The sequence below is a fragment of the Pygocentrus nattereri genome, chromosome 4 (genome assembly GCF_015220715.1).
Source record: "Pygocentrus nattereri isolate fPygNat1 chromosome 4, fPygNat1.pri, whole genome shotgun sequence".
NCBI classification, from domain to species: domain Eukaryota; kingdom Metazoa; phylum Chordata; class Actinopteri; order Characiformes; family Serrasalmidae; genus Pygocentrus; species Pygocentrus nattereri.
Genome location: NC_051214.1, coordinates 16,594,958 through 16,621,477, shown reverse-complemented (window position 1 = coordinate 16,621,477; position 26,520 = coordinate 16,594,958). Strand labels below are relative to the sequence as shown.

Below are 26,520 nucleotides of genomic sequence, written 5' to 3'. Positions count from 1 at the left end.
CTCCAACATTCTTTGCCCAATATATCCACTATTCCTCCTCAACACATGTCCAAACCATCTCAACCTGGCCTCTGTGGCTTTATCTCCAAACTGTTCTACCTTCACTGTCCCTCTGATCTGCTCATTTCTAATCTTGTCCAGCCTTGTCACTCCCAACGAAAATCTCAGCATCTTCATCTCTGCCACATCTAGCTCAGCCTCCTGTCTTTTAGACAGAGCCACAGTCTCCAAACCATACATCATAGCAGGATGCACTACTGTCTTGCATGTTGATAACAAGTATACATTTCTTTTAACTACATTAGCCTCATAGCTCCAGTGCAAAGCTAAAAAAGCAAACTTCAGACTGACTGTCTAGGCTGATATCTTGGCTGATTGTCTAGGGTAAGGTAGAAACTGCGTGAATTAGATTTTTTGCCTAACCTATCATTCATGTGAAGTACTTCCATTAAAAGTAACTCTGCAAAGTTTACTTTTAGCTAAAGTGCCTTGGTTTTGGTAGGATGAAGTGGGCTCTATTTCCAGGAATTAATATTGCCTTCAGAAACACAGCCATGTGGCCGGGGAATCAATTCTCCCTTTTGATGAGTCATATTAAGTAACCTGGTTGAAGGTTCAGAATTTACTACCTTCTTTCTCGGCAGAAACAACCAAACAGTGTTCAAGTCCCCTCAATCGCACAGTAAAAGTACCATATCCAAACATAATTTGTGAAAGTGTTTTAGACTTCTTGAGATGAAAGAGACACTAAGGTTGTGTTCATACATGGCATTAACATCTGTCTTGATTCATCTGATCATAAGGGAACAGTGAGACATGTAACCTGTAACCTGGCATTTCCTATAGCTCAAGTGACCACTTATGATTGGAATTCACGACTGAAGGATGCGTACAGCACACATTTACTCATTCATCATTCATTCATGTGCATGTAATGGTTATTAAAATCATATAGAACACAGGATGCCGATGCAACATACGCACAAACAGGAGAGGAGATGACAAAAAGCTATGCAGCTCCTTCTGTGCTGCCTAGGAGGCATTCACACTACAATTCTTATTGGTCATAAGCATTCCTCACTACCTCTGAAGTTGATTTGAGCAAATGAAGGACTGTGTGTCTCTGAGACAGTTATTCTGTGCTTCATTATACATTCCATTGTGTTGTGTAGTCCCCACTCCCTGACCAGCTTGTTCTCTCTATAAGCTCTGTACCATAAAAAATGGATAAAAATTACCAAAAGAGGACATTTCTTGTGAAAGAGATTCCTCACTGTACTTGACAACACAGACCTTTCACCAAACATTCCACTGTCTGGTATAATGTGGATGCTGGAATTAGTCAGTTTATAGGACTCTCACTAAGATTTTCCCTCCTGATGATACTGGCACCTGCACAAGCTCAAACCGGAGCTATTTAAGCATAGATATTGTTTTACCTGCCTCACACTGTACTGAGTCCTTCATTTATTTATACCTACAGGCCTCTAACAGTAGTCATTGACGCTCATGGATTTAATTCTCATTTTAACTGTGATATTTATATTTATATATATATTTATACTGTTTATATAAAACAGTCACTGTAGTCACTGATTTTCATAGATGTAGTTCTCATTTCTTATTCTGATAAGCCTCTAGCAGTGGTAATTGATTATCAATAGTTAATCAAAATACTTTGTCCAGTGACAGGCTGATTACTTTTCTTTATTTCTCATTATGAAATCTTTATTCTTCATTTTTTTGCTCATCTTTTTATTTTAGATTTTTAATAGCCAGTATTGACCAGAGAGAGATGAATTCCCCTTTTGAATATTGCACATTTGGGGCTTGGACCTGGACATTCTGTTAAGCTGCTTTGTGACAATGCAGCCACAGACGCATCACAAAGAGCTGCAACCATGGTATATTTTAGATTATCTTACAGATTCTGTAAAGAGAGTATACATTAAGACTAAGCACATGTTCAGCACCAGAGCTGTGTGCTTGCTAACTGTCCACTAATTTTAGAAAGCTTGGCTGAAGGAAGAGCCAGGGCACACAAAGCAGAGTACTCCATCCTCCACACTGAACACACAGCCCTGTAGAGCCTGGAGGTCACTGTGCCCTTTTGAAGAAATTGTATGTGAGGGAGGGAGAGAGGGAAAAAGAGAGAGAATGAGAGAGAGAGAGAAAGAGAGAGAGAGAGAGACTTTGGTTATTGTTTCACGCTCAGAAGTCAGAGAGTACTGTGCTTAAGTAATTTTTAAGATATCCGTACTTGAATATTTCTGTCACTTTAAACTTTTTACTTTTACTCACTACATTTTCAAAACAGGCCTGTTGCTTTGGTTTTAACTTTATTAATTTTGGTGGTGGGGGCGCTGTAATTGGCTGCTTCCACAGCTTATGGCCCCAGCAGTGAGCAAGTAGGAAAAGGAAAATAAAGGAATATGTGAGACAAAAGAATCTGCAGAAAGCGACAATGTTGAATCAGCATTTATTGCGGACGATGATTCCGAATCATCAAATCACCCAGAACTTTGTAACTCTAACTAGTCACATGACACCAGGGAGGGACAATGCCATAACTGGGCACAATTTGTTCACTGTGAGATCTACTCACTTGTGTTGCCAGCTGTTTAGACTGTGTGGAGTTAGGACAGTAAGTGAGGACAGTAAATCTATACTGCTGTACAAGCTGTACTCTGACTACTTTAGGTTATATTCAAGTTTCATTTCTATAGTGTTGTCCCATGAAAAGATAAAAACAGTGATTTTATGGATGTAAGTTTGTTTGTTTAACCATTTTCAAACCTCTCCTCGAGGAAGCCCAGTATTATATGTAGTTAAAAAGCAGCTCCTGGTTTGACCAATCAGTGCTTCATTAAATTGTGCTCATAATGTAATTGATGATATTAACAAGTTTCTGTGGTGGCTGTGATGGTGTCAAGGAAAAATATGGACCCAAGAAATTCTTGTTACTTTTTATTGTTTTTATGTTTATTTGAATTATGAATATGACTTCACCTCTCCTTGGATCACCACCTTATCGTGGTGGAGGGGTTTGCGTGCTTGAATGATCTTAGGAGCTATGTTGTCTGGAGCAAAAGCTCCTGGTAGGGTCTCCCATGGCAAACTGGTCCTAGGTGACAGGTCAGACAAAGTGTGATCCATAATAACCCCTATGAAGACACAAAAGCAGGACTTGTGTACCCTGCCCGGAACAGGGTTACCGGGGCCCCACCCTGGAGCCAGGCCTGGGGGAGGGGCTCGCCAGCGAGTGTCTGGTGGCCGGGCATTTACTCATGGTGCCCGGCCGGGCCCAGCCCGAAGGAGTTACATGAGTCCCCCCTCCCATCGACCCACCACCAATGGGAGGGGCAGTAGTAGGGGTTCGGTGCATTGTGGATCGGGCAGTGTCCGAAGGCGTGGGCCTTGGCGTTCTGATCCTCGGTTGCTGAAACTGGCTTTTGGAACTTGGAACGTTACCTCACTGGCGGGGAAGGAGACTGAGTTGGTGCGCGAGGTTGAGAGATACCGGCTAGATATAGTCGGGCTCACCTCAACACACAGCTTGGGCTCTGGGTCCAATCTCCTTGAGAGGGGCTGGACTTTATTCTTTTCTGGAGTTGCCCATGGTGAGAGGCGGCGGGCAGGTGTGGGCTTTCTCATAGCCCCTCGACTCGGTGCCTGTATGTTGGGGTTTTCTCCGGTGGACGAGAGGGTAGCTTCCCTACGCCTTCGGGTTGGGGAACGGGTCCTGACTGTTGTCTGTGCTTATGCACCGAACAGCAGTTCAGAGTACCCAGCCTTCTTAGAGTCCTTGGGAAGGGTGCTTGAAAGTGCTCCTCCTGGAGACTCTATTGTTCTACTGGGGGACTTCAACGCTCACGTGGGCAATGACAGTGAGACCTGGAGGGGTGTGATTGGGAGGAATGGCCTCTCTGATCTGAACCCAAGTGGCGTTCAGTTTTTGGACTTCTGCGCAAACCACAGTTTGTCCATCACGAACACCATGTTTGAACACAAGGATGTCCATAAGTGCACATGGCACCAGGACACCCTAGGCCGCAGTTCAATGATTGACTTTGTAGTCGTGTCATCGGACTTGCGGCCATGTGTTTTGGACACTCGGGTAAAGAGAGGAGCTGAGCTGTCAACTGATCACCACCTGGTGGTGAGTTGGATCAGGTGGTGGGGGAAGATGCCGGTCAGACCAGGCAAGCCCAAACGTATAGTGAGGGTTTGCTGGGAACGTCTAGCAGAAGAACCTGTCAGATTGATCTTCAACTCATACCTCCGTCAGAACTTTGACCAGATATCGGGGGAGGTGGGGGACATTGACTCAGAATGGGCCATGTTCCGTTCCTCCATTGCAGAAGCGGCTGACTGTAGCTGTGGCCGTAAGGTAGTTGGTGCCTGTCGGGGCGGTAATCCTCGAACCCAGTGGTGGACACCCCAGGTGAGAGATGCCGTCAAGCTGAAGAAGGAGTCCTACCGGGCATGGTTGGCCTGTGGGACACCAGAGGCAGCTGGCAGGTATCGACAGGCCAAGCGATCTGCGGCTTCAGTTGTCGCCAAGGCAAAAACCCGTGTATGGGAGGAGTTTGGTGAGGCCTTGGAAAGTGACTTTAAGTCGGCTCTGAAAAGATTCTGGCAAACCGTCAGGCGACTCAGAAGGGGAAAGCAGTGTGCCACTAGCACTGTATATAGTGGAGATGGTGTGCTGCTGACTTCGAATGAAGACGTCATTGGGCGGTGGAAGGAATACTTTGAGGACCTTCTCAATCCCACCGACACGTTCTCCAGTGAGGAGGCTGAGTCTGGGGACATGGGAATAGGCTTGTCCATTACTGAGGCCGAAGTCGCTAAGGTAGTTAAGAAGCTCCTTGGTGGCAAGGCTCCAGGGGTGGATGAGATCCGCCCTGAGTTCCTCAAGGCTCTGGATGTTGTGGGGCTGTCATGGCTGACACGCCTTTTCAACATTGCGTGGACATCGGGGGCGGTGCCACTGGATTGGCAGACTGGGGTGGTGGTGCCTCTTTTTAAAAAAGGGGACCGGAGGGTGTGTTCCAACTACAGGGGAATAACACTCCTCAGCCTCCCTGGCAAGGTCTATGCAGGGGTACTGGAGAAGAGAGTCCGGCTTATAGTCGAACCTCGGATCCAGGAGGAACAGTGTGGGTTCCGCCCTGGTCGTGGAACACTGGACCAACTCTTCACCCTCTCCAGGATTCTGGAGGGTTCATGGGAGTTTGCCCAACCAGTCCACATGTGTTTTGTGGATCTGGAGAAGGCATTCGACTGTGTTCCCCGGGGTATTCTGTGGGAGGTGCTTCGGGAGTACGGGGTACATGGCTCTTTGCTACGAGCCATTCAGGCCCTGTACAAACAAAGCTGGAGTTTGGTTCGCATAGCCGGCAGTAAGTCAGACTCGTTCCCAGTGAGAGTTGGACTCCGTCAGGGCTGCCCTTTGTCACCGATTCTATTCATAATTTTTATGGATAGAATTTCTAGGCGCAGTCAAGGGATGGAGGGTGTCCGGTTTGGTGACCTCAGGGTCAGATCGCTGCTGTTTGCTGATGATCTGGTCCTATTGGGGACATCAGGCCGCAAACTTCAGCTTTCGCTGGATCGGTTTGCAGCCGAGTGTGAAGCGGCTGGGATGAGAATCAGTACCTCTAAATCCGAGACCATGGTTCTCAGGCGGAAAAGGGTGGAGAGCCCTCTCTGGGTCGGGGATAGGCTCTTGCCTCAAGTGGAGGAGTTCAAGTATCTCGGGGTCTTGTTCACGAGTGATGGTACAAGGGAGCGGGAGATTGACAGGCGGATTGGTGCTGGGTCAGCAGTGATGCGGGCTCTTTACCGGTCTGTTGTGGTAAAGAAAGAGCTGAGCCATAAGGCAAGGCTCTCGATTTACCGGTCGATCTACGTTCCCACCCTCACCTATGGTCATGAGCTTTGGGTAATGACCGAAAGAATAAGATCGCGAATACAAGCGGCCGAAATGAGTTTCCTCCGCAGGGTGTCTGGACTCTCCCTTAGAGATAGGGTGAGAAGTTCAGTCATCCGGGAGGGACTCGGAGTAGAGCCGCTGCTTCTTCACGTCGAGAGGAGCCAGCTGAGGTGGTTCGGGCATCTGGTTAGGATGCCTCCTGGACGCCTCCCTCGGGAGGTGTCACAGGCGAGTCCACCTGGGAGGAGACCCCGGGGAAGACCCAGGACACGCTGGCGTGACTATATCGCCCCAGCTGGCCTGGGAGCGCCTCGGAATCCCCCTTGGAGAGCTGGTGGAAGTGGCTGGGGAAAGGGAGGTCTGGGCTTCATTGCTTAGGATGCTGCCCCCGCGACCCGAACCCCGGAGAAGCGGAAGATAATGGATGGATGGATGGATGGAATATGACTTCAGTCTAATCTATATTGTGATAAACTCACTGCTGAGGTAATTTTTAAAAAAATTGCTTAGATGCCTAAAACTTTGGCACAGTACTATAGCTGATGTTTTAGAAAGGTACAGACCATATTCCAATGAACTTACTAAAACTTCAGCTGAATCATCTATTACACTGGCTAGCATACACTCTCAGAAAAAAGATACGACACTGTCACTAGGGCAGTACCCCTCTTGTCACTGTGGTGGTACCCTCAGGGGTACATCCCAGTAGCTTTAGTCAGGGAACATAACTGTACCATAATCCATTGAAATGATATTTTCTAAACTGTACTGATTCCATACACCCTGTCTCATCGCCAGACTTTTTATTTTATTGTTCTGATTTAAAGCATTTGGTTATGAAAAGGTACAAATACCTACTTTTTCACTAGGAAAAGCTACACCAAGGTACACCATTGGACCATAAAACTACTGTTGTACCTTTGAGAGTACACTTACATTGTTTGTACCTTGTTGAACGAATCATAGACCTGCATAGTCATTTTTTTTTCTAACAGTGTACTTGCTCTATAAACTAATTGATTCATGTTTTGCCTCTTTTCTTTATACATTGCATTTACTAAGTGTAGCACCTTAGTTCTGTTCCTCAGACTAAAGGTTTTGAATAATAATGGAAGCTGTGTTGAACCTCACAGGTTTATAGTTGGGACTTTAACCGTTTATACAGTGCAGTGCCTGCAGCTGATAACATAAACCAACATTTTGTAGTAAAGACTCAAACCCAGTGACTTGAGACTCACATCAAGTGACTTGTGAACATCTCTGGTTTGTGGTATTCCAGGCAAGAATTCTTGATATCAAATCTAGCCTTTTTTAGCCATTTCTGCTGATATACCTGTACCTGGTATCCATCTGTGCCATTTCTAGTAACAACATGGTAAAACTATGGAAGAGAAATAATAATTAGAAGAGAAATATTAAGTTTCATATTTGTTGTCTGATTAATGTCTGTAATTGTTACATAATGCTTACTTACCTTGCCATGGGAAATTGAAAGATAAAATATACCAACATGATTGCAATACATAAATATAAATTTTGTTATTAAATGTCATAAGTTAATTCATTAATGTTGGATTTTGGGATGTAATTAATTACAAAAATTATTACACTGAAACAGAATAGGTTCTTGTTGTGACGTGGAGCGAGGAGGCGGACGTGTATGCTGAGATAAGCAACTTTTATTATGGGCAAATCCAGGGTCATAGTCACAACAGTCCAGGGTCAAACAGCTAACACAGAGAGAAGGAGGGACAGACATGACAAAATGAAAACAGGATCAACAAACAATGGAGGCCAGAAGAAACAAACACCAAACAATCAAACATCAAACACTTCAAACAAAGACCAGCAACCAGACGGGAAAACAATACATAAGGGTAAACGAGGGACAGGTGGAAACACAGGTGCAGACAATCAGGGGTGGAGTAACCATACAAGGGGCTGGACTAAAAAAAACAAAACAAAAACAAAAACACATGGTCTAAACCAAAACACAACACGAACACATGGACAGGACTGGGAGGGGCCAATCGTGACATGTGTGCTGAAATAAACCAGCATCAGGGCTACTCATATTTTGCCACTAGTTTTATTTATTAGTTATTAGGCTAATAAATATTAGACTAATATTAAATTCCCAGGTAATAAATATGAATGCATATTTTCATCATGTTATTTACCAGCATCTGAATCTGAATTTTTGAGTGTAACAGATCTGTTTATTCTATGTAAATCAAAAACCACAGAGACATGTAGACGTTGAGAACTCTTTAGCCATTTGCAGAGTGAAGGAAAGGGAGCTTTTGAAATGTGTATTACTTAGACAGCATCTTATTTTCTCTCTCTCTCTCTCTCTCTCTCTCTCTCTCTCTCTCTCTCTCTCTCTCACACACACACACACACACGCACATGCACACACACACACACACACACACACACACACACACACACACACACACACACACAAACATTTTTTTCACCCTTCTCTTCTCTGAGCTCTTATCGTATACAGGAGAACAGCATTGACATCTCAGTTGTCACAGACTCACGCGTGCACACACACATTCACGCACATTGTTTTGGCCATGGGCGACAACTGGTTCCAGCTGGATTCAAAGCTACTGTGTCTTACAAAACACTCTAGTGGATGCTTGCTTTTCATTATACTTTCTCCCTCTTTCTCCATATTTTCTTTCAGAGCATTTCTTTTTTCCTTTTCACTCACTCTTTCTTTTCTCTGTCATGGATTTTAAAAGGCAGAGTGGACCCTTCTCAAAGAGAGTGTGAGCTTTCATTTGTGACTCTTTTTCTTTTTGCACAGTTCACCCATGAACATTGTTTACATAATTACATATCATTTTGTTGCTTGTACTTAGACACATTTTTGAAGTCTTGCCAAAAAATAGTTCTTCTATTCTGTAAAATGAAGCCTGTTTAACATTTAATGTGCCAAGGTGTTACATAATACTGTTCTTTTGCTAGTAAATAAATGTGAAGCTGTATTGGGAGACTGTCAGACTTGAAATTATGTAATGTAAATATGCCAATAAAAAAATTAAAGGTCAAGTCTTTCACAGTCTGTCGTATCTTTTGGCCACTTTTAGCTGGATCAATATGAACATTTTTCTAGTAGGTCTATGTTTGTGTCATAGTCAATTTTACATGACAATTTTCCAACCTTGCTTTATCTCTTAGAATTAATATGGGTGTTTTTGTTACTGTACCTTTAAGACTAACTTAGTTATGTCTCCTCTGTTCTGATTGGCTGCAGCTATGTTCTACCTTATTCAAAAAGCAATTAAAAGTAAAACTTACATTCTTCAGTTTCTACATAACCTGTCTGTGAAGGGGCGGTTGTAGGCTGAATTTTTATATAGAGACTGTCTGAACTGGGAAGTGATTGGTATGTTTATATGAATTAATATAAGCTAATTGTGTACATACTACATCAAACTCTTACCTCAAAAAATGAACAAAGCTTATTTTTTTGTGATAGTAAGTCCACAACACATAGAAGTCATAAAAAGCTGAGTAAAGAAAAATATTGCTCTCATGGCTTTTCACCATCAACAGGGATGCAGAAAGGAGCAGGGGGAGCTATTGTGGCAGAGACAACTCATGTTTAAGCCTCTGCTGTGTTTCTGACAGCGAAGATAATGATCAATAAGAAGGCATTGTGCTGTGGATGAGTGATTAGCTCCCGGCCTATCTCTCAAGCCCCAGGGAACTCTACCTCGACACCAAGGCCGAGAGAGGAGAGAAGGAGGGGCCAGAGTGTTGAGCCTCAGTGAGGAAACTGGACAGTACAGCCCCTGAGGCTGAAGGCACACACGTAGAGGTTGTAATCAGTGGCTGGGGAAAAAAAAGAAGGGGGAATGGTGGGTTCAAATGACCTAGGAGTAGAAGGGTGGAATTGCTTATGAACTGTAGCTACATTTACTGTTTTAATGAAGGAAAAAAAGCCTTTTTGGATATCTCTGGATATATCTTTGGATATTCATTTTTTATATTAGAGCTGTAACTATTGATTATGTTAGTAATCAAGTAATTATTTTGCCAATTAATCATGCAGTGAGTTTTTAAATGCTAAACAATGAAGTTGACTGAATAATAACAAATCAGGAATAACCTTTCAAAGATTACAAAATACTTAATTGGAAAAAGAAATACGAAATAATTATTACTATTTTTAAAACAATTTACAGTGGGAAAAAATATTTTATTGTAAAAAAGTATTAAAAATAAAAAAGAGTATATGACATAAGTGCTTTGTAATTCTATAATCGTTAGACTACTTATTATATTATTATTATTATTATTATTATAATTATAAAAATACAGTATATATCAGCTTGTAGTGTATATCTCAAATTTGGGAGGGAATTTAAATATTTATCATAGAGCCTCAAGTTGTGTCATTGAATCACAAATATGTTAAATCACAATTATATCCATGTGTACCAATTAATGCTGAGGAAGTTGGAAAGAGGATGTGACAGTTTTCCAAAGAGGATAAGGCCATATGTAGTGATTTGGGTGTTCTAAAAGCTATTACCAAGTGTTTAACAACTCCTAAAAAAAAATCACAATTTTTTTGGTGAGTGCTCAGCTATTTTCAGAATGTCTTTTCCATTTGGACATTATGGCATTTCCTGGTGACCTTGAGTAATATTTTTTAGTAAAAATGCATTCAGTGGCGATTGCAGTGACAGAGGCTTGGAAAACATACAATGGTAATAATACTACACAAATGTGTAACCTGTGCATGGCAGAAATGTAAGCTGCTTTCCCAGACAATGTATAAATGTTGATTTGTTTAACGCTTTAATGCTTTAAGAGGCTTTTTTTATATTTCTGCCTGTTAATCATAGTTCTCATTTAATAACATGATTTAACATATATTTTATTATGACCTAACAGAGCTGAAAATTTGTAGATTTTAATGATGTGTCACAAACTCCTGTTTTGAGCAATCTGAAATCTGTTCTGAATGTGTGTGTTGTCTTAGTCAGCAACTATCAAAGAACATTCAACAATAAAGGCTGCATTGTAGTTGTTTTATATAGTGATAGAAAATGCTGATACATTTCGTTGTCCTGAACGTGGGCATGCATGTGTCCCAAATGAGTGAAGGAACAAATTAAGAGTTTCTGTATGTGTACACATGACGGAGAAGCGGCTTAGAAAATGGATGGATGGATGGATGGATGGATGGATGTATGTGTGGCAGACGATATGTTAGGTAACATAGGGTTAAAGGACAATACAAAGTGGGATCACCAGCCCTTAGAAAGTGGTAGGAGTTAATTGCACTCCATCAGTAATCATTGTAGAATCAATCCGCTGTGCTCACCCGTCCTTGCGTGGCACCCAGTTCTCCGCACCACTACCTTGCTTGATGAGATTGGACTCCAGGGCACCCCGTCACTCATCAGTTCATTGCTCACTCCTCAAATCACTGCCTAACAAATAACCAATAGGAGCATGCCTGCAGACCAATAACCCACACCAGTCTAACCAAGCAGGGAAAAGCAGAGTGATAAGCCGTTATCACTCGTTATGTCGTTATGTAGAACGGGGAGAAAATTGCATGCTGTTGTCCCACATGAATTTTACTTGTGGTTATTGCCATAGAGACAGAGATTAGACTATAACATTCAAATGGAGTGACCTTGTAGTAACTGTTCTGCTGCTTTGATGTAGTAGTGCTAGCTAATAAGATGCAGTCTTGTATTTGTCTGAAGACACTTTCCTAGGCATGAGGTGCCTAATAATACATTACAAAAAGACACAAATTGTGACAATGTGCAAATATTGTCTGTATTCTATCTATTTTACTGTCTAATGCCACTGTGTTGTTTGAATGTCAAAGCTATTTTATTTAATGCAAATTATCAGGCAGTCTACACACATCTTCTCAGTTTTTATGTGTAAAATTTATAATGACAAAATTGTGGCAAATAAAGGTTTTGTTAGTGTATGATTTTGCCTTACAATGACTGCATGCACCTCTTTGCCATGCATAAAAGGTCAAAGGACAAAGCTACCATAAAATAATTTCTAAGGCATCAGGTAATATATTTGTAATTATAGATTGGCAATAACTGTCTGTAATGTAGAGTCACTACACTTCACATTATACTTGTGATTCCTCTCACTACAGCTGTGAACTTGTTTGACTCTGTAGTGTCTGTAGAATGGCACATTTCACATCAAATCACTGTATAACTGTTGACATCTCAGAGGTTTGATTAGTTATATTAGCAGGGTGTGCAATGGCATAGATAGTAATAATTTTCCTTTATTCAACTATTTTTAAAACAGTATTTTGTGGATTTTGTGAATATTAACTTAACATAAACGATATATACTGAGCTTTATAATACTTATGCTGTTGTTTAGGCAATGCTGTCTCTTTTTGGAGAGCATCTTGGAGAGCAGACCTGACATTCTTTTGGAGAATTCAGATCGCTCTCTAGCATTGTAGCACTCTTACATAATGGTTCTAATGGTACATGATCACGACACCATTCAAGATGGCCCTGATTTGATTAAGGTTATTGTTGGCATGTTGTAGAACAGCTAGCTTGTCACTGTACCCTGTCATAGCACCTCAAAGGCAATTGGGTACACAGTCACCCTGTTCTTTCAATCAAATCACATAGCTCCTGCACACCCGCCTCTGTAGCTGTTTTACCCCTGTCTTTATCAATGTGGGAGGTTTCTTGAGCTGCCTTCTCTAAGTCCTGCTTCAGCATTGTTCTTCAGAAATTGGCTATCTATTATTAGCCTGGTATTTCCAGCATTTTGTGTTGGTGGATGTTCGATGTGACTTTGTAGTCAAGGCGAGGCACGTTTTATCGTTGGCTGTTGCGGCAGGAACATCTTCCACACTGCATTAATAGAAAATTAATAAAAGTGTGGAAACAGCTCCCTGACTGAGGTGTATAAAAATTCTTGTAATATAAATCCTTATACCAAATTCAACACTAAGTCATATACATATACTCATTGTTTGTTGTTTATCAAGATCTTTAAGTTAGTAATGTGGCATTGGAATGTTTGATCACTACCACCGACTTTCCAGTCTTTTGACCTTAACTCTTCTACACTCAAAAACAAATAGTTTTTAAACACTGTGAAAGGTCAGAGACAAATGCTCATCTTTTTCTGCACAGTTTGTGTTAATTATCCTCTAGTCCAAGGGTACCCAATCCTGGTCCTTGGGGTCTACCACCCTGGAGAGTTTCTATCCAACACATCTGGCTGTAATATTCAGATAACCCTGAATGCCTTTATTACATGGACCAATTGTGCTAGATTAGAGTTGTAGCTAAACTATGCAAGGTGGTAGATGCTCCAGGACTGGACTGAGCACTCTTGCTCTAGTCCTTCATCAGTTATCAGAGGACACAGCCCACAGGATGTTTTTTGCTGGTGGAGTATTCTTGGTCCAGTCTCAGAGACATTTAGATGTTTAAAAACACACAATTTACACAATTAATTTAAACTAAACAACAGGGTGAAAGGGGGCTTATCAATGTAAATTATATAACTACAGCCTATGTCATGTGGTAAATGGGCATGGTAAAAAAGGACAGTGGGCATAGAAACAAAGAGTTAGTGAAGTGGCCAATTAGTGTATTTCAAGCAATGTAGGAGTCACGAAATATTAATCAGCTATAACTGTTCTTATTCAGGAAAAAGTGTGAAGGAAATATGATTAGACAATTTTGAGAAAATACATGGTCAAAAAAGGACAATTATATGGATATTTTGTAGTGAAGTAATTTATAACTCTTGATGCAGCCTCCAAATATGGCAAATATGGCATATGGAAGTTATTCATTCATAAATACTACAAATGTTGCAATACTCCATAAAATTTTTCAGTTTAAATTTTCAAAGATGAAATGTACAACCTACAATAATTACATCCTGTAATAAATTTACTTGTTGTTGGAATATATTAACATGAAATGAAATGCTGTGAAATATGTACATGATATTTCAGCTCAGCTCACTGTCTGTGAGCATTTCACCTCAATATCTAAGATATAATTTAGAACCTAATGTAGCAAACTTCATAAAAACTCAGAAATAAAAATCAGCTGAACAGCTTTGGAATTTGACATGGTTACAGGAGTTATATGGAAGTATTTGCTTGCATTTTTTCATAACATTACCAGACAGACCCAGAGGTGAGTTGGGAACTTGATTTTGTCAGCTGGTCTGTGAGGGGCAGATAATAAGTGGTGGACAGTAACTAAGTAAAGGCAATTCATTACTGTACTTAAGTAGTTTTTTCTGTATCTGTACTGTACTTAAGTATTTCCATTTTGGGTGACTTTTTACTTTCACTCCACTACATTTCAAAGTCAAATATCTTACTTTTTACTCCACTACATTTTAAGAAATCTGTCGTTCCTTTTGATTTTTGTGTGTATAAAAACGTAACATGTCAAAACAAAAGAACTGCAAAGTAAGAACACCAATGATGGAATTAACCTAACCTGTAAAAAGACCACAATATAGAAATATGGCCAAATATGCAGTTGTGACTGGCATGTTTCTTTTTTTCTGAATTCATACAAACACTTTCATTTTATAGAAAATTATTTTCTGTTAGTTTATGTTTATGAACAGAGACCTACAGATAGCAAAGGAAAACTTATTTGTGAACCTGTGTTTAAAGCAAGTTTTTATTCAACTAATTTACAAAGCAGTGGTGGACAAAGTAGAAACTTTGCTTGTTCGTAAAAAGTGATTTCAGAGCCACTCAGTTCTCCCTGATGGAAACTGTTTGCCTTCAGTGTTTTGTGCTTATGATCATTTTAATAGACGTCAGCGTCACTCATTAATGACATTCTATTAAAAGACTGGAGTCTCTATTAAGAGACACTGGAGTATTTTCACCTAAAATGAGTTCATGAAGTGAGTCTTGTTGCAAAAATGATAATAGGACATTAGAGTCATAATTAATATCTTAGTACTTTTACTTTCGATACTTAAGTACATTTGTAGCCAAATAATTTTGTACTTTTAATCAAGCTGAGGTCTAGAGTAAGGACTTCTACTTTTACTGGAGTAATATTTTACCTTGGGTATCTCTACTTTAACTCAAGTACAAGATTTGTGTAATTTGTCCACCTCTGCAGATAATGCATTAGAACTTCTGAGCCATATGTCAGGAATGGATGGAGATCAGGGACATGCAAATAAAGCTAATAAAGCATGCAAAATATTGATGTTGGAGAAAATTGAACTTCCTTGACAGTGGCAATCAATGTTAAACAGAATGGCAACTAAGCAATGTTCTTTTTCCATTTAAGTGATACTTTTTTGATCCCACAACTGGGGAAATTCCACCTCTGCATTTAACCCATCCATGAAGTGAAACACCACATACACACCAGTGAACACACACACTAAGTGGCAGTGAGCACACTTGCCCGGAGCGGTGGGCAGCCCTATCCACGGCACCCGGGGAGCAGTTGGGGGTTAGGTGTCTTGCTCAAGGACACCTCAGTCATGGACTGTCGGCCCTGGGGATCGAACCGGCAACCTTCCAGGCACAGGGCCAGATCACTAACCTCCAGCCCACGACTGCCCCAAAGTGTTGCGTTGGCCGGGAATACTAGGTCATCATTCTGGCATGCTGACAGACTTGGAATAACTGCTGTTGCAAATTGTGTGCAAATTTATTTGACAAGCTTGATTACATTAATTAGGTTCAACTGAATATGAGGCTAATATTAGGGAGTGCATTACTTGCTGGTTAGTTGTGCATAGATAAAGGGTTTGGACTCACTTAAAATAGGCTAAAGTAAACAGTTCTTGAGTCAAGATATTGCTCATGATGCCAGTGATGATGTACTATGAGATTGCTTTGCAAGGCAGACACTTTTCTGTCCTGGAGGTTTAGTGAGATCAGATGGGATCAGATGTCAAAGGAGCTTCCAGCCTACAGGCTCTGGCCTCAACAAAATTGAGAAATCGTCTGCACTGCAATTCAGCCATATACTAAATAATATTATCATACTTGTTTCTTTGGCTGCATGTTTGGAATCTGCTCCAATATATGCAATAAGGTAGCTTTTATTGCCAGTTCATTATTTTTTATTTACTATTAAGGCTGTAATTATTGCTTATATTAATAATCTTGTAATCTACTGATTATTTTTAAAAATGAAATTGAGTAATCAGTTTTTAAAGGCCAAATGATAAAAATGAACTGAGAATTTTAAAAATGTATGCCTTTCTGAATTTTCTTATTACACTTTCTTTCTTTAATTCTAATTATACTAGGAAAAGGTAAACAAGGAAGCCTTTTAAAATAATTTTTTATTTAATTATTTATTCAATAAAGCTGTTTATATGAATATACATGGCAAAAAGCACATAAATGGGTGTTCATTATGTCCTTATGAAAAGGAGTTTGTTTAATTGAGTGATTATGTTTCTGCACATTAATTGCACAAATACTGAGGATTTGTTAAGTTTAAGATATTTTGGGAAAATAAAACATAAAATGTGGCCTGTGCAAAATGTATTATACATTTTATATTCTATGATTAATTTAATTATGTTTAAGTGTAATTTGAGTGGGGTGTTCAAAATCCTACCCACAACTGTTGATAGTTACTTCTATCATTTGTGGTATTTGAAGGTGTTAGGGATTGATGATATATGTATCATGTGAAGAGGAAAAGGTGAATACAAAGCTTCTTCACTTACACTCAGAGAATGGCTATGGTGTATGTGCTGCTGTTTTCATTGTTCATGTTAGTCATGCACCATGCTGAATGTGTGCTGCCAAGGGGGAAATTACTCCCTGACCTGAATTGTCCTAAACCCTGCCTCCCTCTCGAACAAAGCAGCAGTGCAGCGCTAGGGAAATGCTCTGCCTCATGTTTGTACAAAATCCCTCAAAAAGCTGACTCTTTCATCTGAACTCATTTCCATCTCATCTTTTGTGTCCATTACCTTTATACTTTCTACATGTTCTTTACAACACCTCTTCTCTAGTAGCTCTAGATTTCCCTTGCTAGTACTTTCTGTTTTTTCTCCTTTTTTCTGCTTATGATTTGCTAAAAGGGGAGCTGACAGCAAGCTCTGATCCCTCCCTTTGTGAACAGACATTCAAGAAGAAAGCTAGCAGTTAGAATAAGAGAACAGAAACTCGTGTAGATATACGAAGACATTGTTTTTGCTTTGCTTCATGGTGCAATTCACTGTCATGTTTCAAATGTTCCACTACAGAATAAGGACTCCCTGCTGAAAAATGGAGCAGTCTGCACACATAGCAACAAGACACAAGCAATAAACTGTTTGAGGGCTTGTATTTTGCTGGGTCTAAAGCATGATCTGAAAAGTAATGCTTTCTAATGTAGACATATGCAAAGATGTTTCAGAGACAGGATGTCTCTGGGGTGACCTCACAGGGATTATTTTAGGAGTCCAGCAATATGGAATTCACACACACACACACACACACACACACACACACACACACACACACACACACACACATGCACACATTTTCTAAACTCTATAACCCTGTATTAACTTCACTTGGGAATGTTTTATTGAAATTCCACCTCACTAACAATATAATTATCTTTCATCAGTTCACAATACCATTCAACTAACTGCAGTCCAATGACAGCACAAGGTGCAAGTGGAAGAATTGTCTTATAGGAGTATGTCACATCCTGTAAAAGACTACCATGTAGCATGTACTTCTATATCTTCGTTCTAGAAGTCATCTTTCTCCTCTCTCCTCCATTCTTCCAGGTGCATTTAAAAAAACTAATGTGTCCTAAAATCTGCGGATTCAGATTTTTGGGTCTTGGGTCAAGGACACCTGGCATGTAACTCACTCACTCAGGTTGAAGCAGGTTGAAGATTTTTCTCAAAAAACACTATCAGAACTCACTTAGATTTTTTACAAGAGCGGTTTTTGTTTCAATGATACTATGTGTCTTTGTTATTTTCTTTGAAGTAAGTGCTAATGATATCCTTATGAGTGATTAAAAATGCTCATATCCAGTTGTTTGCACAGCTTTCACTGATTTTATATAAATTACATAGATATTGACACAGTTTTAATCCATCTTTTTATCTGCTTGCAGCCCGGGAAGAGAATGTAGCAACATTTCGAGGCTCTGAATATTTCTGCTACGACCTGTCACAGAACCCTATTCAGAGCAGCAGTGATGAGATCACGCTATCCTTCAAAACCTGGCAGCGCAACGGACTTATCCTCCACACGGGAAAATCAGCCGACTATGTCAACCTAGCGCTAAAGGATGGAGCTGTTTCATTGGTCATTAACCTGGGCTCAGGAGCCTTTGAGGCAATTGTGGAGCCTGTCAATGGAAAGTTCAATGACAATGCCTGGCATGACATCAAAGTGACACGCAATCTGAGACAGGTAATCTTGAGATGTTACTTCGTCCAGTGTTTATGCTTAATTAGATGTGATAAACGAAGGGTTAATGATGATGTAGGCTTTGGCTCTGTGGCTAGTTAGTGAATAAGTGGATTATTATTTTAACATTGTTTCCTCCCTATACAAAATTATTAAGGCTTGGTTTCTCAAAAGCACAGCTGGCTAGCAATCATCATGATGTAAAAGCTAACAGAGTGAATGCTGATCTGTCTCTGTTCAGATGGAGTTCCTTCATAACTGCAAGTCTAATGATAGGAATGAAGAGAATGGGAGGAATGAGAAATTAATGAAAATTTTAGTTTTCAGCATGATTTGATAATAACAAAATGTTACAAAATTTGACTGTTTCCAGTTGTAACTCTAAATCTGCATAGTGATGTTTCATTCTAGAAAATGTGGAATTGTTAAAATTAGTAGAATAGTAGTATATTCAATTGAACAAATATTCATTTGACCTAGAAAGTGCAACATATGTTGGAGAACTATGTAGGAAGTAGTAACCTTCCATGGGAATGTTTTAATTGCTTGTTTTGGCTACTATCCCTTGCTTCACTCACAATGCTGCAAAGCTTTTGGGAAACCCAGCCTAAATCTGTACACAATCTAATTTTACACTGCTTGATTGATGGTTCCATAGCAGACTGCCTGTGGGATACTGCCTCTATCTCAAATGACATTCTTTCTTACATGTCCTCACATAGCCTACTTCTTCTTCATAGCCTTTCTTTCTAAGCTTAAGCTGACCTCCAGCCTGTCAGCAGTTGTATGACTTCAGTGATAGCTGATAGTTCTTTCAGTAGTATGCTTGCTTCATCTCAAGGGAAAAATAATTTCAAAGTTGTAGCCTAAGCATAGCTGGCAATGATGGCAAGCTCAGGTTTGTGTGTTATGCTCTTTAAAAATGCCACAAAAGGTTCTTTGCACTATGCCATAGAACATAAAAGAACCTCATTTACTTCTCCCAAAAATGCTTCCAATGGATGGTTCTTTGGAGAACTATTTTTTAAATTAGATGTCTATGAAGAACCTTTTTAAGTTTAGAGAACCCCCACATAATATATGACTTCTGACAGTTGTATGCAAAAGTCTGAACGCCCCTGGTCCAATTACATGTTTTGTTGATTTTCTAAGTGAAAATAAGTTAATCCTTGACAGGAAACAAACTTAAATATGACTTTTTCTTTGTGCAAAGTGTAGTTCACAATTTCTATCTATTTCCTAAGTGTAACATACTGCACAAAATAAAACACGAGATATAAAATATCCTAAAACTTTGTTGCCATGTTTTAGTGCCCCCCCCAATATTTAAATATATAATAAAGCACATATCCATAATTAGAAATAAGACACCATTTACAGACCCACAGAAAAGATGAATATTTAGTGCCTCTCCACATGATGTACAATGTAGTGAGCTGAGTGCTAACATGCAGCTACTTCTAGCTATGCTGTAGGATTCAGAGGAGATTCATAGAGAGAGGCATGGAATCACGCTTGATTTTGTTTGGCTGATCTTAAACGTCACTGCCAAGTGAGGCAGATTTTTTATGGATTTGGTGATGCAAAGTTGACAAGTAAGTGCTCTTTTTCTGTGTCACTACTTTGTTCAGGTTGGCAAAAGATTTAGCACTACCCCCATGAGATGTGAGCTGATGGACCAAAGGACCTCTTCTTTTATTCTCTCTTGTTCTCTCTCTTTCTCTTTCTGTCCTTCTTTTTCCGTCTTCCTCTTTCCTTGGGACAACAAAACGTGTTAGACTAACACTAACCATTCATGGGATCATTCTTATTACTAACCAATTTCTAACCAAACTAATGTACTAACATCCTAATTCTTCATCGTTTATTTTTTTTTATTTTTCTCTTTTAATTTCTTCCATTTATTAACAACGTTCTGTTCACTATTGTTTTGATTTCCTTTCTCCCCCTTTTCCTCAAAGCACTCAGGCATTGGACACGCTATGGTAAACAAACTACATTGTCTGGTAGATATCATTTTATTGTCCTTTTTTGGGTTTGCCGTGTGTCCCTCTCCCTTTTTTTCTTTCTTTCTTTGAGTTTCATTCTAGACACTCTTTTCAAAAAATGAGGAAATGGGTTTGTATTACCAGAACTTTTCACTTTTTGACTTTCCTCCTTGTATCCTTTATCTTATGATATCCCTTTTTTATAGGGCTGGCTCACACTTCTGTAGTCTTATTTAATGCCAACTTCTCACTTTGAAACTGCATCCACACCAGTAGTCTTGCAGGGGCTAGTTCAGTTTTCTTTTTTTCCTCCTCACCAAGCCTCCACATTTTTTGCGAGGATTGTCAGCAATAACTGACAGAGGTTTTCCAATAAAATCGATGATGGAGTATTCCACATTGCAGGAGTTATTTGCCGACAAGAAAACCTGAACTCACCAACAGAAGTCTCAAATTTGGGAGCTCTGGCAGTTGATTAATTTACACTGCGCATGGCATGCCCACACACACTCACCTCATCTCATTCGCATCTTCATGCAACATCAGCTCATGATCAACCCTCCTAACACTTTGTCACTCCACTTTCCCACTCGTTTGTGTGTCCCCTGCATGCTGATGACAATGTGTGTGTGTGTGTGTGTGTGTGTATGTTGTGTACCCCAGACACAGCCTTGCTTTACTTCTGCATGGCTGTCCCCTGTACAGCTTTTGTGGCTTAGCTTATCCTTTGCCATTCCTTTGCCCATTTATCCACCTAATCTCATGTTTATTAATTTTGATTTAATTATGTATTGGAAAAAAAGATAATACATTTGATTTTCAAAGTGGATAACGCCTTCCTTTGCAATGCATGTCTGTGTATGTGTGAGAGAGTCCCGTCTATGTTTGTGTGTATGTGTGTGAGAGAGTGTTTGATAGTACATAGTACAACCCTGAAAACTAAAACAAGTACAAGCAATTTGTCCTTGGTTTTAACATTTACTAATCCCGTAACCAGTAATTCTCCAAACCTGATAATAATTCATTTTCTTACCCCCATCAAAGATAAAGAAAATATGCCTTTGCAGTATTTTCTTTACCTGTCCTGTGAACCTATGCCAAAAAAAAACAAAAACAATACTAAAATGCTGCCTTATTCAAATCCGACTGTCCAAGGTATTGAGATCAGGGTATTTCAGATCAAGTCAGAGGTTAAAAAAAAAAAACAGTGATCGCTGAAATGTGTTGAATTCTCGACTCAGAGAGTGGTTGATTAGTTGGTTTTCTGTATTATCACTGTGAAACAGGTGACCATCTCGGTGGATGGTATCCTGACCACCACTGGCTACACTCAGGAGGATTATACCATGCTGGGCTCGGATGACTTCTTCTATGTGGGGGGCAGTCCCAGCACTGCTGATCTGCCTGGATCTCCAGTCAGCAATAACTTCATGGGCTGCTTGAAAGAGGTGAGTATGCTTGGTTTGAAAGCTTGATACTACAGGACCACCTTGACGAATAAAGCCATGTTTGCTTAAAGTGTAAAAAAGGTTCTTGTAGTAGGGATGCTCCAGTACTATGGAGGTACCGGGCCGAAGGTTGCTTTACACTGGGTGTAATGGCAGTAAGCAGGGGAGTGTTAGCAACATAACTGATGAAATCCACTTTAAACCTAATATATAATATGATGAGAGCTACATAAAATACAGATTTATCACTGCTGGGAATGCACCAAAACCTCTGTTTGTGGTATAGGCTTATGAGTGCCATGGTTTGCCCCACCCAAGTTCACTACCAGACAGCCACAACTATTTTTGTCTGTGGTTTGTCTGCGCTTAAATGTTGGGGAACCCCCGACATAAAGAACCTTTCCATGGCTGACTCTTTAATGCAATAGGTTTCAGCCTAATCTCTAGCTGCCACATTTGTAGCACATAGTCATTTGGATAATTAATAATTTAGATTAGTGTGTCTGTGTACTGTAAAAGAGCACAAAGTGTTTTGACTTCAAACACATTGTTCTTTCCTAAGTACAAGCACTAAAATTGTTGTCCATAGTATTGATTGTATGCTATATGTCTGGTAGAGAGATTTGGTTGAAAAATGCTGGAAGATTCCTTTATATAATTCCTTTATAATGTTCCATAGGCAACCAAAGCTGCCTCTTTTGTGACACTCTAAAGTACCATTTTGCCACCCTTAAAAGTTTATTCATATCCATGTGTTGCATTTGGCCACAACTGCATAGCAACTGGTCTCATTCAGGCCTCTTAATGCAGTGAATAGGTTGCCATGAGCAGGAATGGACTCATTCTCACTCAATGAATGATGATCAGATTTCTTAATCTCTGGAGGTCATCTGTTTGTCTTCTGCTGAAATATCAGTGCAACATTTCTGGGTGCAACATTGCAACATTTCTATTTTCATGTAAACATTCATCAAGATTGATGCTTATGCATTTTCAGGGTACACTAATGAATATGAATGAAAGTGCAAGTTCATACTGTGTTTCTCTTCCTGTATACAATCATTTATTCTTATTGAAGATGTTCTATTTAGTGCTAGGTTCCTGTATACAATCATTTATTCTTATTGAAGATGTTCTATTTAGTGCTAGGTTCAGGTTTACTCTCTGTGAATATGCTTTTTGTCCCCAGGATGATTTTTCCCATCATGTAAGTATTTGTAGTGTTTCTGTTATGCAGATTTGTTTGTAGACTGGCAAACAGTAATTTGTGTTGTTACAGCCTTTGCAACAAAACACATTTTCTGCCTAATAACAACTGCCAGGGCTTAGTTCAAGAAACATGATTGAAAACTGGAAATGAACAATTCATGGATGAAAAGCAGAACTGAGAAAATAAATGATTTGATACAATGTAGAACATTGTATGAAGTTCTACAGCATAACAATTATTTGAAAAGAACTGGATAAAAAACATCACTACATTGTTTCTCATTTTTGTGCAAGATAAAAAAAATGCTAGTTGTAGCTGTAGAGACTGATGTCATGTACTTTAGCAACTAAAACAGGGCTTAGTTTCTAAGAGGTCTTTGACACCAGTGTAGCTTGTATGTTTGAATATTGCATATTTATAATATATTGCAAATTCCTATGTAGACAACAGGCATATTGCAATTTCACAACCTTGAATTATTTTATGATAAAAACATTCCAGCATCAACACAGTTTTAACATAGAACAAGGGGCCTTGTTTTTTATATTTAGGCTTTCTGGCATGGCATTCTGTTCATTTTCTTGTTCAAGATATTTAAAGCACTACAAAACAATCTTTCTCTGTCCATACTCATGCAAGGTGCAAAGAACTAGGCTTGAGCAACTACAGCAAGAGGAAAGCCCTTATTGTGCAGTTGAGTTGCTATACACAAGACTCCAAACACTACATTAACCAACAGCTTTAAATATAACTGGTACAAAAAATAAGGTGTCTTTTTCTTTATGTTCAGTTAGTGGAAAACAGACTTTAGATTTAGACTTTAGATTTTAAAGAATTTAAATTTAAATATAGAATATATTTTAAAATTAGATTAGATTAGTTTTAAAAATTTGAAGTGCATTTTAGTTCTTAAAACAGTAAGCATTAGAATTTACTTGCAATTAATTTGTTTACATCCAAGTTTATATAGCTCATTGCATTTAATAAAGGCAGTTTACTCCAGATGATTTTCTTGTTAAAATTACTCTTTTAAGCCATTTCAGGTTGAAGATATAAATAAGAAGGTATAATATATAATATATAGATAGATATGGATATAATAAATAGTTTATTTAGGAACAAATTGAAATGCTTTTCAGTTTGCTCTAACTGGAACTACAAGGAAATAATGCCGCTAAAGTTATTGTGTATAAATATGTGGCATCATTATTTCTGTAACTGGTCATTATTTGGATATCTTTACATTTGACAACCAGCCAGCACAGATCTACTGTATATCATGTGCTAATAGCCTGCTTTCTGTAGATGAAGGGTACCTTAGGGTATATCACACCCATGCAGAGCCTACATTCCCATATGCATGTAATAACCTTCATAATAATTCACCTGGTGTCAGCTTCTTTATCTTCTGATAGAGTGCTTTGTATCAGTTAACTATACATGTCTTGCCTGGGTATTAATATCTGGACCATGGCATTTAATGGTTCAGTTCCTCTCCCTGCTTTAGTTCACACACAGTCAGTGCCCGTAGTGATGAAGGGTTGGCCAAGCTGAAATTATCTAAGGACTTCACGGCCTTTTGATTAAAGTGAGGTGTGTCATAATGTGTCTTGTGATGTCCTTTGGGGTCAGAGTGTAATGACAGGTCTCTAGTTGTAATATTGATAAAGAGAGATTTGAAAGATTTTGGTAAATTTGGTATACAGGTCAGTGAATAAACTTGGTCGTTGAGGGCCTGATATCCATGTGTATGTAAGATTTAATGCTGTGGTTTAAAACTACAGTATTCTCTCACAGTATGACTAAAATTAAAGTTTGATTCACTAAGGCTGTAGCTAATCACACAAACTGTGGACATCCACTAACTGCACTACTCTCGCAAAAATGTGCAGTGATATAGATGAGCCATCATCAAGTTCAGAACACCAGGCTTTCAGAGAAAGAGAAAATTTTATAAGTCTGACAGCATATGTAATGAGGTACAGCCCTCACTAAAATGCATGTATATGAGGGAAAGAACAGGCTTGAACATGAGGGATTTTTTTTACTTCTCCTATCTTGAGTTGTTTACCTCTGACTAGTCAACCCTAACCTCACATTTTTAGTACTGCATCTCTAAGCTGGCCTGTCTATTATTTCAAAATGCATGACTATATAAAACTCTCACTAACACCAAAACAGTCTCCTCTAATTCTTTAATACTGAGGGGTATATAATTCAATGGTATATAGTGCATATATTTTTGAACACTGGTTGCTATGATTGCTTGCGATGATATGGTTGCTTCCTGTTTTTCACAATCTGTCTGATCACTGAGAGATACTTGTTGTGGTCAACTTAATGTGGATGTGCTGCTGGTTAGAAATTATGTCAGACTTTCACCAGCACTGAAGAATATCACCAGACATGACATTATAATCTGACAGGAGCAAGGTGGTTGTTTTTGAAGTCAGGCACTGCAGGAGCTACAACGTGGCTTTTGAAATCAGAACATATCCCTTGTTGGCCTGAATCTTTGATGCCAAATACGACGCGTGTGTCATACAACCCCAATTCCAATGAAGTTGGGACGTTGTGTAAAACATAAATAAAAACAGAATACGATGATTTGCAAATCCTTTTCAACATATATTCAATTGAGTTAATTAATATGTGTTGGGATAGTGTAGTGTTTAACACCTCTGCCTTCTACGCTGTAGACTGGGGTTCAGTCCCCACCTGGGTAAAACACCCTACACTATACCAATAAAAGTCCTTGGGCAAGACGCCTAACACCACCTTCGCCTTCCTGTGTAAAATGATCAAATTGTAAGTCGCTCTGGATAAGAGCGCCAGCCAAATGCCATAAATGTAAATGATTACACTACAAAGACAAGATATTTAATTTTCAAACGGATAAGCTTTATTGCTTTTTGCAAATATTCACTCATTTTGAATTTGATGCCTGCAACACGTTGGGACAGGGGCAACAAAAGACTGGGAAAGTTGAGGAATGCTCAAAAAACACCTCTTTGGAACATTCCACAGGTGAACAGGTTAATTGGAAACAGGTGAGTCTCATGATTGGGTATAAAGGGAGCATCCCTGAAAGGCTCAGGCATTCACAAGCAAGGATGGGGCGAGGTTCACCACTTTGTGAACGACTGCGTCCAACAGTTTAAGAACATTTTTCAACGTGCAGTTGCAAGGAGTTTAGGGATTTCATCATCTACAGTCCATAATATCATCAAAAGATTCAGAGAATCTGTAGAAATCTCTGCAAGTAAGCGGCAAGGCAGAAAAGCAACATTGAATGCCCATGACCTTCGATCTCTCAGGCGGCACTGCATTAAAAACCAACATTATTCTATAATGGATATTACCACATGGGCTCAGGAACACTTCAGAAAACCATTGTCAGTGAACACAGTTCGTCGCTCCATCTACAAGTGCAAGTTAAAACTCTACCATGCAAAGCAAAAGCCATATATAAACAACACGCAGATACAGCGCTGGCTTCTCTG

The 26,520-nt window shown here is 39.5% G+C and overlaps 1 protein-coding gene across 19 annotated transcripts in view; it reads left to right on the top strand.

The window, feature by feature from the left end:
• nrxn3b (neurexin 3b) overlaps window positions 1–26,520 on the top strand; it is a 327,545-nt gene that overhangs the window by 53,154 nt on the left and 247,871 nt on the right. For 12 of the 19 annotated variants that reach the window (XR_005130195.1, XR_005130194.1, XR_001856481.2 and 9 more), the window contains 3 exons: window positions 18,073–18,374; window positions 20,333–20,356; window positions 21,646–21,807. Coding sequence is in view for 16 of the 19 variants with exons in the window: in XM_017681460.2 (XP_017536949.2) it covers window positions 18,073–18,374; window positions 20,333–20,356; window positions 21,646–21,807 (488 nt within the window). In the remaining 3 variants the exon portion in view is untranslated. The remainder of the gene's footprint in view (window positions 1–18,072; window positions 18,375–20,332; window positions 20,357–21,645; window positions 21,808–26,520) is intronic. The other 7 variants (XM_037537691.1, XM_037537684.1, XM_037537690.1 and 4 more) reach the window with 1 other exon arrangement.